Genomic DNA, 17,215 nt, shown 5'->3' on the forward strand with positions numbered 1-17,215 from the left:
AGAGAGGGATTGTCCCTCTGAAAGAGGGACAGTTGGGAACTATGTTACTATACTGACACTGTTTTATGTCCCCTATTCTCTATACTGTAGCAGTAACTCTCTTCCTTACAGGCGCTTCCCGGTTGCCATAGCGACACCTAGCAGGGAATGTTGGATGATTCGATGAAATAACGTTCCTCCCTGCTGAGCATTTCTTCTACTGGCCAGCAGAGGGCAGCAAATGCTTGTTGGTTAGCATGTAACAAGATTGTCCAAAGCTAACGACAGAGGTGGCCATTTTCTTGTAGCACAGATTTATTTAGTGAAATGTGTTCCAAAAATAAAAGTTTTCCAGAGATACCTTCCAGTGCACTATATTATTAAAGAACTTTACTGCAGGAGATGTTTTTTTCACCCCATAATTAATTGAGCAGTTGCCATTTTCTTGTGGTCTACAGGGAGGCAGCCATATTGTTGTAGCTCAGATATTTTCGGCAGCTGCCTCTGGGTTGCAGCAGGAATCTAGTTGCTAAGTGAGGAGGTAATAATTATCTTATCATAATCCTATTTTACACAGTTAACTGTATTGATATAATTGATGTATACTATGCATTATCATTATTGCAATCTTAGCATTTAAATGAACTGTGATAATGTCATATATCACAACAATTGAACCCACCCTAGCCAGGTTATACCTGCTACCACCAAAACCACGTTAGGGTATACTGCCCTCTTCTGGTAGCACATTGTATACTACATTGTGGCCAGTAATTGGTGGTGTTATTTTGGGAGCCTATTTGAAAGATGTATTATGATTTTAGTATCATACTCTATGCAACCCTGTACCAGGCTCTACCCACCTGTGAAAAGCTAGAGATGGATTCCGTAGGGAGATCACACTTTGGAGATTGTCTCATTATAAATATGTGTGGTTGGGAGGAGTACAAAGAGGGCTCTTTCACAAAGTAGTACATGCCCACATGCCAGCTGGTTCTGCAAATCTGCAGGGTGTTCACAGGTAACCACAAACTACATGATTCACCTTACCAGCATTAAAGGTGCCAGTATGATGAAAATAATTCCCTCTGCACAACACTAACCTGCCCCTCTCCTCTGCCTAACACTAGCCTCCCAGAGAGGCTTATATCAGATGATCGCATGCAGAGGAGAAGGGGGCCAGTGGGGACTCTAATGGAGGAAGCGGCTGCCAGCTCATAAGGTAACAAGAGCCGGCAGCTGCGCGCGGGGGGGGGGGGCGGATGAAATGCCGCTCCAGGGCCCATGCCTGATGCAATTGTGTCACTTGGCGTCACGGCCCAACCGCCCCTGCTCTTTTCTACCTAACACTAATCTCCTCTCAGTGGCATAGCTAAGGAGCTGTGGGCCGCAGTGCAAGTCTTACATTGGACCACCAAGCATTCTATCCATAACAATTCATATGGCACCACAAAACCTGCCAAGGACATCCACAGTATGAGAGGTGTAAGCAGAGGAGGGGGACAGTTTGTTTTGTTAATGATTACTACTATTCAAAGCATATAGAAGTGATAATTACCATCATAGAACCAACGGAGAACTAATATTGCGGTTGAGGGAAGGCCCTGGTGCGATCGCAATCTCGGCATCTTCTCTTGCTATGTCACTGCCTTTTCTCATCTCTGCCTAACACTTACCTCTCCATTACCAAACACGAACCTCTCCCTGCCTAACACCTCCCCTCTTCCCTGCCTAACACTAACCTTCCCTCTACTCTGCCTAACACTAACATCTCCTCTACCAAAACTAACCCATCCTCTGTCTAACATTGACCTCCACCTTTCTTCTGCCTAAATCTAACCTCCTTTCTCCTCTGCCTAACCTCTCATCTCCTCTGCCTAACAGGAACCAATACTCCCCCATGTCTAACACTAACCTTCCCTCTCCTCTGCATAACACTAACCCCCCCCCCCCTCTTCCCTGCCTAACACTGACCTTCCCTCTACTCTGCCTAACACTAACATCTCCTCTACCAATACTAACCCATCCTCTGTTTAACATTGACCTCTACCTTTCCTCTGCCTAAAACTAACCTATACTCCCCCATGCCTAACACTAACCTCCCCTCTCCTCTACTAACCTATCCCTCTCCTCTGCCTAACACTAACCTCCTCTCTCCTCTGCCTAACACTAACCTTCCCTCTCCTCTGTGTAACACTAACCTCCCCCTCTCCTCTGCCTAACACTAACCTCCCCTCTTCCCTGCCTAACACTAACATTCCCTCCACTCTGCCTAACACTAACATCTCCTCTACCAATACTAACCCATCCTCTTTCTAACATTGACCTCCACATTTCCTCTGCCTGAAACTAACCTATACTCCCGATGCCTAACACTAACCTCCCCTCTCCTCTACTAACCTCTCTTCTTCTTTGCCTAACACGAACCTATACTCCCAATGCCTAACACTAACCTCCCCTCTCCTCTACTAACCTCTTCGTCTTTTCTGCCTAACACTAACCTCCTCTCTCCTCTGCCTAACACCAACCTTCTCTCTCCTCTGTGTAACACTAACCTCTCCCTCTCCTCTGCCTAACACTAACTTTCCCCTCTCCTCTGCCTAACACTAACCTCCCCGCTCCCCAGCCTAATACTAACCTCTCCTCTTCTCTGTCTAACACCAATCTATCCTCTTTTCTCTTCTGCCTAACACTAAACTCTCCTCTGCCTAACTCTAACCCCCCTTACCTCTGTCTAACACTGACCTCCCCCCTCCTCAGCCTACTAACCTCCTTGCTCTTCTGCCTAATGGTGCCCATACACGGTACAATAAAAACATTACATTTTCCCGTTAATTCCAACAAAAACGATTGAATTGAATGAAAGTAGAAAATAATCCTTTTTTTTTTAATCAAAAAAATCAAGATTATCCCATTTGTTTTTTGTTTTTTTTAACAAAAATCCAGTCAGGCATGTTGGAAAAAAATCTTTATATTTGATCTAACGGAATAATCGAAATAAATTAATAAAAAATGAAAAAACTGTACCATGTATGGGCACCATAACACTAACCTCTCCTCTCTTCTGCCTAACATTAAACTATCTTCTCCTCTGCCCAACACTAAACTATCCTCTTCCTAACACTAACATCTCCTCTTTCTAATACTAACCTCTACTCTCCTCTGTGTCGAACATTACGGAAAGTCGTGCGCAAAATCGCAAACGATTTTTGTATGGTCCAGCCATTACTGTCAGTGCTGGGTAAATGTACAAAAAAATGTCTTTCCTTTCTCTTCCACTTAAAGCAAAAATCCCCTCACCCACATCCTGTGTCAGGAAAGAATTTCACAAGTGGCTCGCTTCCCTGGGGAGCAGCCATTTGGTCACTCAGCTCATCTCCACCAAACCAGCTCAAATTGGTTGAGATTCCAAATTTCCCTCCAAGCTCATAGCTTCACACAATGGGAACATTTACTTTATTAATAATTCAAAATAGGTTTGGCACAGCAAGACCAAAATTACATTTTCTGATACCTAGGAAACAGTTCTATCGTTCACCTAAAGTGCACGTTTCTAGCTATCAGGAATCCATATAGAAACCACTTTATCCGGCCTGCGTAGAGCGAATGCGACAGACTAGGCATGCATAGCCTCGTTTAATAGAGGGTCGCGAGCGGTTTACGAATATAGTCTCGAATTTGCGATACACTAATCTTGGGCCGAGTCACACAAATTATTAATAAATTGGTACATTTCTTGCTCTAAGTCTGAGGGTGGCAACCTGGCTTCCAGGAGATAACCCTGGCTTAAACACACCTACTTTCCAGGTAGTGACAGCCCCAAACTCAGGTCCTATAAAAGGGGGGGCGGGACCAAACCTGCCCAGTTCTTCAATTTCCATCTACCAGGGAAGTCCAGACATGTGCTCACTGAGAACCGGGCGCATGTTGTGTACAAAGGACTTTTAACCTGAAGGCCTACTTTTAAACTGGCCAATTTCTTCATGCTTCAAATGGACTGCTCAGCTAACTAAGTAAGAACTTTCTGAGTTTATTCCTTTTTATTTTTAAGCTCTATGTTTATGTGTTAATAGGTGTATATAACTGTATGTAATGCATTTTTGTTATTAAACGTTTAAAAATCGTTTAGCGGTTATGACCTGTTGCTGAACATACACAATCGTACCTATTCTCCTGAACTCGCTACCCTGTGTTTATGTGTGCCTTTATAACCCGTATGCGAGAACCCGGCCCAGATATAACGATCTGACCCAGGTTTCTGCATACTGCTAGGGGTTACTAAAGCGTTCTCAAAGTCCTAGTATAATTACAGTAGCGGGCTGTGTAACTCGCTTGGTGGCAGATCTTTTAATTGTATGTGTGTGTGGTGAATCGGTTGGTATCAGAACGCTCCCTTCGCGAGTCAGTTCATCAAATTGCGAACGCGGGTTACCCTTCGTGATGAACAAATGACCGTGTAAGAGGATTTCTGACGCTGATCGACTGACCCACCCGCAGACCGGCCTTGCGGTCTGTGACATCCTCTGCCTATCACTAACCTCCCCTCTCCTCTGACTAACACTCTTCTTTCTCCTGCCCTTAAAACTCCCCCCCCCCCACCGCCTTTCACTAATTTCCCCTCTCCTCTAACAGTGCGTACACATGTCCAACTTTATGCCTGATTGTTGTTTAAACTGGTCGTTTGAACGACTTGAAGTGCAAACAATAAGTCCTTCAGATGTCATGTACACACTGACCAACAAAGAGGCTGATATGCTAATTTATCTAATTTACATGTTGTTTAACCAACTTGATAATGGACAATGGACTGGATAGAACAATGAAACAGATTAAATGACTGATCAAACGACTTGTTGTTGGAACGTCTATTAGTTGGACAAATGACTAAAAGTTATTTGTTCACATGTACAGACCTAACAGTGGTTTGAACGACAGTTGGTCCAACGGATCCGCTGAGCGCATTGGGCAAACCGGCTGTTATCAGTCGCTTTGACAGTGTGTACACACGTCCAAACTTATCATTCAAATGACAAGTTGTTCCAAAAAGTTGGACGTGTGTGCGTACCTTTACTAACACTAACCTTTACCTATAGGATGAACATTCTGACAGGTTGAATAAAATGCTACACTGACAACAATAAATTCAAGAATGTAAATCAGGGTGAGCTGAGATTTCACAGTGGACAAACTCTGACTACATAATTTTTAAAGCAATATTGTGCAGAATAAGCAATTCCTTTCATTGTATTGTATTCAGTAAAGATCCTCTTGATGCCTACATTGTTTTAGCTTGCACAATTGTTATTATTATGTTATATAATAATTGAGTTGTGTTTTGCACTTCAAAAACTCAAGCACAAAATGTGTGTGTGTGTGTGTGCGTGCGTGCGTGCGTGCGTGCGTGCGTGTGTGTGTGTGCTTCAGATTCACATGCAATTACTGATGGCAGGGGCAGTCAGCCTTTGCTCCTTACCCGAGTTCATAACTGCATCTTATGTCCATTACTTTTACTGCCTGTAGAGCCAGAAACAATTTCTAAAATCATGACGTATCCTCAGAAAATGGGGAAGGAGATGAATAAGATGACTGAGAGGATATTGAACCTCACCCTGGACATGATCTATCTTCTAACTGGAGAGGTAAGGAGAATCCAGCCATGTCACCATTTTACCATACACATCTTCAAAGCTGAGGATACTTTAGCTAAGTACACACACACACGTGAGAATTCTTGCCCATTGTGGATCAAGAAACTATTCCTTGGGTGTCACTTAGCTGAATAATGTTGTACAGACATTCCTAGCCTTGAGGTTAGTGATGTGTTCTGTTGCTATGAAGGGGGCGAAGGGACGAGGATCACCGAAAGACAGAGCAGCTTCATTCGGTTGTCGAGGCTTGTAAAAAGTATTGCGAACAGTCATGATTGGCCATCAGGGTTCGTTAAGAATACAACAGGTCAGATCTTTAACAATAATATCGAGACTTGACTGAAGAAGTTTGGAGGCCTCTAAGAAGTGTCACGTGACATCACTTCCCCCCTTCCCCTGTCCACCTCATGGGGACCACAGCAGAGAGGAATAATTTACCTGTGTGGTGCCCTCTAGCCACAGCGCTCCATGCTTCTCTCCTGCCTCGTGGTACTTTCTCCTTCACATTGTAAGTTCCAGTAGTAACGCAGGAAGTGTCAGGGGATGCAGTGCAGCACAAGAGCATCACACTGGTAAATTAACTCTCCCTGCCATGGCCCCCATCTTGGACTTGAGCAGGCACAGTTTTGTTTCACAGTTTCTCACAAAACCATGCTCATTCATCCCTACTTATGATATCACTTGTATCTTTCTTACAAGAACATATTTAAAGTGTACCAGAGATGGTGCACTAGGCTCAATTTATACTTACCCGGGGCTTCCTCCAGCACCATGAGCAGCGCTGAGTCCCTTGCCGTCCTCCTTGGCCCCTCCGTTCTGATGCTACAACTATTGGTCAGTTGCCGCCAGTCAAAGTCTTCTGCGCATGCGCGGCTCAGCCACCAGCGTGCCCCCGTGGATGCGCAGAAGGCTGCGAATGCCTGCATTACCGGAGGGGCCAAGGAGGATGGCGCTGCTCATGGGGCTGGAGGAAGCCCCGGGTAAGTAAAAATTAAGCCTAGAGAACCATCTCTGGTTCACTTTAAGGCCTCTTTCCCACAAGCATCTGACAGTCGGTGAATTCGCTGCCTGTCAAATGCTCCCGTCCACTGGCCGGGCACTTGCTAGCACTCATCAGGAGCGGCAAACATGCGGCCCCCATGCAGTTGCATGCATGGGGGTTGCTGCATTCAGACGCAACATGAGACAGTTTTATGGTAATGCCACCGTGTGTCAGTACTTGACGCATGTGGGGTGTTACAACCACTGCCATTTAGCTGCATTCAAATTGTACTCCAATGGCAGTCGTGGGAGGCAGATGGGACGCTGAACTGCTCCCGTCCCCTGGAGCGTTCTGCGCAGAAGGCCGTGACTGCCCGGATTACCGGGAGTTATAGCGGCATAACGGAGGGGTTGAGGAGGATGGCAAGGGACTCAGCACTGCTCATAGGGCTGGAGGAAGCCCCGGGTTAGTATAAATAAGCGCTAGTAAACCATCTCTGGTTCACTTTAATAAGGTGAGGAGGATTCTAAAAGACTTCACTGTTATCTTGTTAAATATTCAGTACATCCACCAACAGTACCTGCCTACTTCACAAACAGCCAAATGCAATGCTTCTAATGCTGGGAACACTTAATGCAATTTCCTGTCCAATCGACGAGTAATCTGATGGGAAGTTGTATCATGTGTACATGTCCAAACTGCTCCCGATCAGTAAATGCATCAATTTTCCGATTATCGCTTTGCAAAATTGATCCCTTTATCGATCAGAAACAGATCAGACAGGTCAGAAATATATATCAGAGATACATAACACAGTGGTACATCAATAAATCATTTTCCCCGTTCTACAGAAAATGTTTTATATGTTGATTCCACACTCAGTAGGGGGAGAGATTTTGCCACTTCCTGTCTGGGCAGGAAGTGATGCGGAACCTTATGGGGCAAAAGTAATTATCCCTAGAGAGGTTCTATTCACTTACCATGCTGTCTAGAAGTAAAATAATTTTTTCTCTCAAATTCTGTTTGCTCGGAGTCTTATGTTGTGTGAATTACAAACATACTTTCAATATAAACACTCTACTAGATGCACTTTATGAAACCTGACATCAACTTTTTTGTTTTATTTACATTTAGAACTATATAGCATTCAAGTTATCTGATGGCTTGGTTGCATCCAGTTTGATGAAGACCCAAAGCCCAGTCATAGACCCTCCTTCTTACTCCTTAAGAAAGAATACCAAGAAGGTTCAAGAGGTCACCAGTGAGATGATTGAGCTGCTGACAGGAGAGGTTAGCAGTACTGGGAATTATGGGACATTATCCAGTAACACCAGGAAAGGCATGTTTCTTGATGGTGTCTGTATCATGTGTGTCAGGTTCCTATCAGGTGTGAGGATGTCACAGTCTATTTCTCCATGGAGGAGTGGCAGTACTTGGAAGGGCACAAGGATCTCTACAAGGATGTCATGATGGAGAATCAGCAGCCCCTCGCATCACCAGGTAAGCAAAGACTTTCATTACAAAGGGATAGCAGAATAGAGGATGCGCTCAGATACAACCCATGCACTCAGTTCTTGTCTCCTACAGATGTGTCCAACAATGGAAGCTCACCAGAGAGATGGACCAGTCCTCAATATTCCCCGGAGATTACATCAGAAGACCACCAAGAAGGATCTCCACAGGACTGCCAGGAGGATGAAGCTGAGAGTGTTAATGATGATGGAAATCTAGTCTATGTAATTTCCCAAAACTAGACCTTCATAGCATGTTGTACTGTTTTATTTAAACATTAGAGCATTTATTTATTTTTGTCACATGTAGGGTGAAGATCAAATTGTTATTAAAGCTGAACCAATCGATGAAGAGGAAATGTATGCAAGATGTGTTGAACAGTTTGATGAGGATGAGGAAATTCCACCAACGATCAGCACAGGTGGGGAACATACATTATATGCAGAAAACTGTCACACATTTCCCTTGCTCAGTCACTAACAATCTCTTCTTTCTTTATTATTAAAAAGTAATGAGTAGACAGTATGTGACCAGGGTGGAGGTCAGGAGCTGTAAACCTCTAATAAAGTCTCCTATACCTCTGTGTTACCAGCCGAGAGAGGTGACCAGTTCTCCTCCCTACATACACTCAGCAGTGTTTCTTGTATAGCTGAGTAAAGGGGCTCCTAACTAGTGATGCTTGGATGTCTCGATCCACGAATTTGGCAACCACGGGCGTTGTTAAAAAAAAAAAACGCCTCCGGCATGATTGGTTCCTTATTATGAAATGCGTCCACGCCACGACGCCGATTTTTGGTTGTGAATGAGGCAATCACAGCCGGATCCACGTCCGGATCCGGATTTTCTTTTAACGTTAATAGCCAAGCCCCTATACATGCTACAATCCCCTAAATTGCATGGATCATCAAAGTGATAAGGGGCTACAACTTAAACATAAACAAAATTCAAAAAATATTTTTTAGTTTTTGAGAAAATGGATTTTAAAAAGAAATCAACACTTTAAATGGGGCAATTAATTGGTAATAAGTGGTTTTAAACAGGGAAATACACGTTAAGCAATCACAGAGGTGAAGGTGAGTCCCAACGGCACTTGGCGGTGATGGTACCACTGGAGGAGGATGAGTGGCTGACTGATGCCAAAAAGACCCAGAGAGGTTTTTGTAATTTTTTGGTTTTTTTTTTGCAGTGATTAGCAATGACATAACAGCAGAGTTGTCAGTGGACCTGGGCAGTGTGAACGCAGAGTGTAGTAGCGACTGAGTCAGGAGGACAAAGCGGACGGTCAGTTCAGCAGCACAGAAGGACTTTGGCAACTCACTGGTAGTAGAACCACAGTGTAATAGTGCTGCCCCAAAAATTAGATGCGTCTGGTGACCCGAGCAGAGTGAACGCAGAGTAGTACTAGTAGCGACTGAGTCAGGAGGACAAAGGGGACGGTCAGTGCGGCAGCACAGAAGGACCATGGCAACTTAGTAGTACCACAGTGTAATAGTGCTGCCTAAAAAATTAGATGCGTCAGTGGACCCGGGCAATGTCAACGCAGAGTGTAGTAGCGACTGAGTCAGGAGGACAAAGCGGACGGTCAGTGCGGCAGCACAGAAGGACCATGGCAACTCACTGGTAGTACCACAGTGTAATAGTGCTGCCCAAAAAATTACATGCGTCAGTGGACCCGGGCAGTGTGAACGCAGATTGTAGTAGCAACTGAGTCAGGAGGACAAAGCGGACGTTCAGTTCGGCAGCACAGAAGGACCATGGCAACTTACAGGTAGTACCACAGCCGCCATAGCCTCCCCTCCTGTGATTGGTTGCTAGGGCCTGGCTGGGGGCCCAGGGAAGTCACTTCCACCTACTTCCGCTATTCAGGACCTAACCACGAGTTCTGCGCCGTTTTCACGAGCGTGAATGCGTTCATTCACGGTCTGCCGAAGCGGATTTTAGTGAATGAAAATTGATCCACGGCGACGAATACCCGTGGCGGATAGCTGAAAAATGGTCGTGGAATCACGGCAAGTCGTGATCACAACCTCCATCCGAGCATCACTGCTCCTAACATTAAGATATTGTTCATGGCCATATATTCATAGTTAATAGACGCAGGTGGAAGAGCATTTTAGGGCTCTTTTGTATTTCAGAATCAGAATCAATTTCATTTAATCAAAAAAGTTTGCACTTACAAGGCAGTTGCTTAAAGCAAACCCGTGACTTCTGAAAAAAAGAAAACTCAGATAATTAGCTCAGTAGAGGGAGACCTCTACATATTCCAGCAGCTGCAGCTTCCCACATTTTCCTGGAGACCGCTGCCCGGGACCCTCTGAAAGTTCACATCCATGTTTGACTGCAGCTGCATTGTGCAGACACACTGATGGCCTGCACAGTAGCACGGAGGAAAAAGCCATGTATGAGTGGCACTGTGCTTATGTGCAGTGAGGCCACACTCGTTTATGGGTGGGAGCGCGTCCTCATGAGCCTATTCAACAAGGCTTTTCTGTTTGTGCTGGATGGATTAGTGCAGTTCTACATTAAAGAGAATCTGTACTCTAAAATGTTTACAGCAAAAAGCATACCATTCTATGCATCATGTTCTCCCGTGCCCCTCTGTGCTGTTTCTGCCACTCTCTGCTGCAATCCTGGCTTGTAATTAACAGTTTTAGGCAGTGTTTACAAACAAACTAACCAGCTTGTGATAGGCTCACATAAGCAGAGTGTGTGAGTCATACAGAGCCTGCAGGGGGCCTGCAGAGGGTGTGTATCGCTTCTATCCAATCACAAGCAGCCCTGCACATTCCACACATTCCAGCCTTAAGCAGCCCATACACTCAGCCGATTTTCTGGCCGACCGATCGATCCCGATCGATCAATCGATTGCAAATCGGTTGGCCAATCGACCGATCGACGGCCGATTTCGATCGATTTCGATGGATTTCCATCGAACTTGCAGGGTGGAAAATTTAGGTTGATCTGATGAGATTGCTTATCAGTTTGCATTGGCCTTAATGGAAATCTGATGGCAAAAAAATGCCATCAGATCGAATTTCAATAGATTTCAAACTGAAATCTATTGGAATTCTATCCTGGTAAAAAATGTTCTAAAAACGCATCAGATAGATCATCAGATGCATTTCTTATCTATCTGCTGCCAATCTGACGAGTGTATGGGCACCTTTAGCCGACAGAGCCGACAGAAGAAAACAGATTAGATCATATAACAAAGATAACACAGCCACTGTGCAATTAGGAAAGACTGCAGTAAGCCAGAGCACATTAGAACAGGCAAAGGAACTTATAGGATAGAAGAACTAAGGCTGAAAATTTTGTTACAGAGTCTCTTTAAGCAGGGCAAGTGCCTGGGGGAAGAAACTGTTCCTGTGTCTGAAAGTTTTTGTTACAACTGACCGGCAGTGGTGTAGCAGTACGGGATGCTAAGGTTGTGACTGCACAGGGACCCTTCTTCATCCATTCTTTTAGCTTTTCATTGGTACTTTGCTGTTAATGATCACCTCTATATGTGCATTGAATAGAGGTATCATTAACAAATGGTTTCCCACCTCTGGTTGCACCTCTTACACCGTAGATGTCCTCGGTAGGTTGTGAGCCTTCATACCACTAAAGTGCTTGGGGGTTCCATTTAAAACTTTTCCCGGGGGCCCTGACTTAGATATGCCACTGCTGACCAGTATCTGGTTCAGGAGGGCAAAATTTGGAAGATTGAGTGGGCAGGATAAGAGCGGCCAGAGGTAACCTTGGTTGCTCACTTCCTGCTCCTGCAATGTAGAAGTCCTGCAGGGAGGGTAAGCTGCAGACAGTTATTCTTTCTGCTGATCAGATGATGCACTGCAGTCTTGGCTTCCGCCATACGGAGCATGAGCAAAACCAGCCAGTTATTGATGGTGTGACAATGGCATTGATGATTGCAGTGCTAAACTGCACCATTACTTTTTGTGATAGGGCAAACCTTCTTACACGGTTCATCCTGTGTAATGATGGCATGTCTACATACTCTCTATACAGTGGTTTGTTTGTTTTGTTTTTTTATTAATGTTATTTATTCTCCTACAACTCATCTTTCTTTCAGGTGGAAGGTTCAATAGGAACACCCTGGAAAAACATCCCATTCTTGCAATCAGTGGTGAAAAAGAAGATGACTTCACCACGGATTATCCAGAAGTAAACTCCCTTGCTCCAGACTTCCTTCCAGTACTTCACAATGCAGAACTTTCATCTGATCCATCTACACACTGGGGGTATTTCCCTGACCACTCACCCTTGACCACCCATCATACGCCTCAAAGACGGCCTAAAAAGTTCCCCTGTGCTGAATGTGGGAAATGCTTTACACAAAAAGCTCACGTTCTCAGACATGAAAAAGTTCACCTGGATCTGAAGCCGTTTACGTGTTCCATATGTGGGAGATGTTACACACACAAGTCACACCTCACTAGTCATCTGAGATCACATACTGGTGGGAAATGGTTTTCATGCCCCGAATGTGGGATATGTTTTGGTCATAAAATATCCCTAGTAAGGCATCAGAGGATTCACACCAATGAGAGGACCTTCTCCTGTATGGAATGTGGACGATGCTTTACCCAGAAGTCCCACCTGGTTGACCATCGCAGAACCCACACTGGGGAAAAGCCATATTCATGTCTGCAGTGTGGAAGGCAATTTGCGGTGAAGCGAGGACTGGTCAGCCATGAAAAAATTCATGGTAATCAAAAGCTGTTTTCATGTTCAGAGTGTGGGAAATATTTTACCCGGAAGTCCTGTCTCATAAGCCACCGGAGCATGCATCAACGTAAGAAACTGGTCATGATTTATGAAGGTCAGGATTTAAAGGATCAGTCATCCCAAAACTGATCTTCGCAGATGCTCTGCAAAGTGATTCATTCATCAGCCTTCATTACCAACTTTGCTTTACTGGGGTCCTAAGCCAAATGCCCACCAAGACTACAATCTGAATGGAGTTTGTATATAGATCTTGTATTAGCATGCATCTCTTTGGCAAGTTCCAATTTGCTCAATCACTCCATAAACATATCATTGGTGTCACTGAGAAGGGACATTAGGTAAAAAGGTCAATTAAGTACACAAACTAACTCCAGTGGTTCAGAAATCTCTTTTAAAGGGGCACTATGGTGAAAATTAGGCTACTGGGATAGCCCTGGTAGCGTATACCTAATATTAGGAGCATCAGATATTAAGCTGCATCCTTTTTTTAATGTGTGTTTGAAAGGTTATAGAGAGCCTATGCAGAGATCCTGCCCTTCCTCCTCCTCTGCTAATTCGGGCTGCACTGTAACAGCTCTCCTCTCCTCTCTCCCTGCTGAATCTGTACAGGACATGTAAATGCAGGCTGCTCAGCAAGATATATTAATTGTTTACACTGCATTTTACACCGGGCTTGGATTCCCCAATACTCCCTGAGCAGCTGTTGAACAGCCTGCATCTCCCGTACAGCGTCAGTAGGGAAAGAGGAGAAATAGCTGTTATAGCACAGCCTGAGTCAGCAGAGGGGAAGGACACAATGCATAGCTTGATAAGTGATGGACAGGATCTCTGCATATGCTCTCTATAGCATTTCAAGCAGCTGTTTAAAAAGAAAAAAACTGCTTAGTAGCTGATGCTCCTTATATTAGGTATATGCTACAAGGGTTATCCCAGTAGCCTCATTTTCCCCATAGTGCCCCTTTGAGTGCTAAAAAAATAATGAAAGTAGTAAATGGACAAAAAAAATAGAAGAAAGAAATGAGGGTCAAAAATAATCTACAATCTAATGTACAGGAGGATCACTGAAAACAATTGGCAGCATTCATTGGGTTATGTAAGAAAATATTTGTCTATAATCCAAAGGATATGTTGCAATGTGCCTGACGCATGATGCCGGTAATATTGCTTTGCACAGGCAGCACTTTGCAATACAGTATTACTGTTACTAATACCAGCAGAGTACCACAAGTTGTGAAAATCGCAATAACAGGCAGCACTAAGGTGAGGTTGAGGAAAGTATAATGAGGTACACTATAGTAAGGGGTATTAAAATGAGCAGCACTTAAAGGAGGAGGGGCAATAACAATATCTGTGATTTGGAAGGAGTATTAGCAAGAAGTTTTGTATCAGGATGATACCATTTATTGGCTAACTTAAAAGAATAAGAGTAAGGAAGCTTTCGGCTGGAAAGCCTTCGTCGGGCTTCAATCCTGTTTGCTTGCAGGCTGATGGTACAGACAGCTATATACATGCAACATCAAAAAAGGGATGCATAGATTTTTTTCAAGCATAAATACATGTCATTAAGAAGCCTTAAAGCTAATGTAACCCCGATTTTTTTTTTTAAAAAAAAGGCAGATACTCACCTAAGGAGAGGGAAGACTCGATCCTAATGAGCCATCCCTCTCCTCTCCCGGTGCCCCCGGTGCTGCGCTGGCTCCTCCGTTCTCATCCCACGACGAGGGGACTTCGGATGTCTTCGGGAGCCGAGTCCTCCCAAAGACAGGTGGCGCACACGCGAGTGCGTCATAGAGGGCGCGCGCACGTGCGCAGTGTAGAGCGGCCCGTCTTCGGGAGCACTCGGGTTTCCGAAGCCTCACTTCGGCCGGGAGACAGCGGTATTTGACCAAAACGGTTGAATACCGCTATGCGGGAGCCAGGACAGCAGCGGGCACCGGAAGAGGAGAGGGAATGCTCTATGGGACCCAGAGCCTCCCTCTCCTTAGGTGAGTATCTGACGTTTTTTTTTAAACCGGTTCCCATTAGCTTTAAGTGAAACAGAACATCTAAATGGAGAGGGAGGTTGTTAGCTGAGATGAGACTCCTTGTTTACACAATACTAACAGACTGGGGACTCACTGTCACAGAGGCATCGTAAATTCTGAGTTCACTAGTTTAGCTATATAGGCTGAGAGTTTTGGCATTAAATATCATCAACCTCATACCAATATAAAAACTTAAAAAAAAAAAAAAGGTTTTGTCCTTATTCAAGCCTTTGTCCACCGCTTTGAACCAATTTATAACTTTCGTTTCTGCTATTATTCTATCATTTGACGTTTTGAAGCCAAAAAGGAGTATTATGAAGAGTACTATAATGGGGTTAGTATAATTAGGAACACTGTAAAAAGGGAGCACTATAATTGTAGGAGCTACTGTATAATAAGAATCACTAGAATGCAGGTTAACTGTAGTTGAAAGACAATATGGAGCCAGGGCATGAAATAGGTCATGTGTAAAGGAGGATATTGGAATGGGGACTAAACAAGTAGGCTGTTATAATAAATAATAAAAAAAAAACACTTTAAAGAGCATGGAGCATACATCCTGCAAAATATGGAATACAATTGCAGTGCAGTAAGAACCCATGGGTTAGTGCGATCAGGTGATACTTTCAACACTGGTGCAGCTTGCAAACTTTCACGAGAACAACAAAAAGTGTTTACAGTGTGTGACTTAGTAAGGAAACTGGCCTAATGGACAGGTCTCACCTGGATTGGTGGACTGTTTGTTTGTAACAGCCAATGTTCGCTTGTGTCCCACTTAAAGGTTGGGGCCCAGGCTCAGGCAGTTAGGTGGAAGAGAGCGCGGTCTCGCAGATGCAAAAATCAGTAACCGCTCGCATGCAAATGTTCAAACAAATGCATTCACAGATTCACTCATCCAGGCACCACTGTTGTCCCTACAGCTAAATTAAAACTGGGGTCTTAGTTCATAAAGGAATGCATTCTTTTGCTTAGTCACCTACACTGCGCAGAAGTACCCAGGTAAACGTAGGTGTCCTAACTCTGGCCCTGTAACATGCATAGTGCAGACATGCAAACATTCTTGGCATCAAACCTATCTAGGGATTAGGAGCACACGTCCTGACGTCCTCTAATGGGACAGACAGCACATCATACAAATCGCACAAGGGAGCTAACGTAATTTACCCATGTGCACAATGCACATACACCAGCATAAGCTGTGTGCATGCTGACAAAAAACACAAACAGATGCCGGCATCCGTCTATGATCGCAATTGGCATCTCTCGTCACACTCGTACCGGCTGTGCATCATGGGCGAATATGAATGCAAGGATGCAGCGGGTGTACCTTGGTTTGTGTATTTAAACAAGTGTATGAAGAGAGCCACCACTTGTGATCACAGATAGACGTCGGCATCTGCAAAACCATGCTCTCTGCCACCTGACTGCTTGAGCCTGGTCCCCAGCCCTTTAAGGAGTCATCAGGGAGATTTACATAAAATAAGCGCTACTTACCGGGGGCTTCGTCCAGCCCCAAGCTCCCAGGATGTCCCTCACCGCAGCTCTGCCCGCAGCCATTTGCCGCAGGTCCGTCCCGGTCCCCGGCGATGACGTCAGAGCAACCTCCAGGTAGCTCTGTACTGTCAATCACCACCACGTGGGCCGAAGCGGGCTGCGAAAGCGCAGAACTACTGCGCCTGCGCAGTCCGCTCCGACCCACGTGGCAGTGATTTACAGCGCCGCTCACGCAGGCGCAGTACAGAGCGACCTGGAGGTTGCTCTGACGTCATCGCCGGGGACCGGGACGAACCTGTCGCGAACGGCTGCGGGAAGAGCTGCGGCGAGGGACATCCTGGGAGCTTGGGGCTGGACGAAGCCCCCGGTAAGTAGCGCTTATTTTATGTAAATCTCCCTGATGACTCCTATAACCCTCCTGGCGGTTAAATTTTTTTGGCAAATAGGCAGAAATCCTTTTTTTTTAAATTTTTTTGTTTTTGTTTCATGTAAAGCTACCAGAGTGCATGTGTCCCTTTAGTGCGATCGTCGCCGGCATCAATAGCAAACAGAGGAACGCATATATAAGCCTGTTTGGCTTCTCCTGTCGCCATGGCGATGATCGGAATGACGTCATGGACGTCAGCTGACGTCAGACGCCTCCGATCCAGCCCATAGCGCTGCCTGGAACTCATTGGTCCGGGCAGCGCAGGGCTCTGGCGGGGGGGGTCTCTTCCGCCGCTGCGTGCGGGCGATCGCCGCAGAGCGGCGGCGATCAAGCTGTACGCGCGGCTAGCAAAGTGCTAGCTGCGCGTACAGCACTTTAAATGGAGCAAATCGCCCCACCAGGGGCTGAGATATCTTCC

The 17,215-nt window shown here is 45.1% G+C and overlaps 1 protein-coding gene across 2 annotated transcripts; it reads left to right on the forward strand.

Moving 5' to 3' along the window:
- The first annotated feature begins 475 nt into the window (after nucleotides 1–475).
- Nucleotides 476–13,274, forward strand: LOC137534394 (oocyte zinc finger protein XlCOF8.4-like). 2 transcript variants are annotated; one of them, XM_068255884.1, is made up of 7 exons: nucleotides 476–520; nucleotides 5,500–5,618; nucleotides 7,744–7,899; nucleotides 7,986–8,109; nucleotides 8,197–8,345; nucleotides 8,431–8,542; nucleotides 12,197–13,274. In XM_068255884.1, the coding sequence occupies exons 2-7, from the start codon at nucleotides 5,523–5,525 to the stop codon at nucleotides 12,979–12,981; spliced, it is 1,422 nt and encodes a 473-aa protein (XP_068111985.1). In that variant the 5' UTR covers nucleotides 476–520; nucleotides 5,500–5,522; the 3' UTR covers nucleotides 12,982–13,274. The 2 variants fall into 2 exon arrangements, with proteins under 2 accessions (XP_068111985.1, XP_068111984.1); XM_068255883.1 differs by having other exon boundaries at nucleotides 7,986–8,345.
- The last annotated feature ends 3,941 nt before the right edge of the window (nucleotides 13,275–17,215 follow it).

The sequence above is a fragment of the Hyperolius riggenbachi genome, chromosome 10, assembly GCF_040937935.1.
Source record: "Hyperolius riggenbachi isolate aHypRig1 chromosome 10, aHypRig1.pri, whole genome shotgun sequence".
In the NCBI taxonomy this organism is placed as follows: domain Eukaryota; kingdom Metazoa; phylum Chordata; class Amphibia; order Anura; family Hyperoliidae; genus Hyperolius; species Hyperolius riggenbachi.

Coding starts and splice junctions, on each gene's coding strand:
- LOC137534394 (XM_068255883.1), top strand. CDS start 5,523: ATGACGTATCCTCAGAAAATGGGGAAGGAGATGAATAAGATGACTGAG. Junction 5,619..7,743: donor TCTATCTTCTAACTGGAGAG/GTAAGGAGAATC, acceptor ATTTACATTTAG/AACTATATAGCATTCAAGTT. Junction 8,346..8,430: donor ATGATGGAAATCTAGTCTAT/GTAATTTCCCAA, acceptor TGTCACATGTAG/GGTGAAGATCAAATTGTTAT.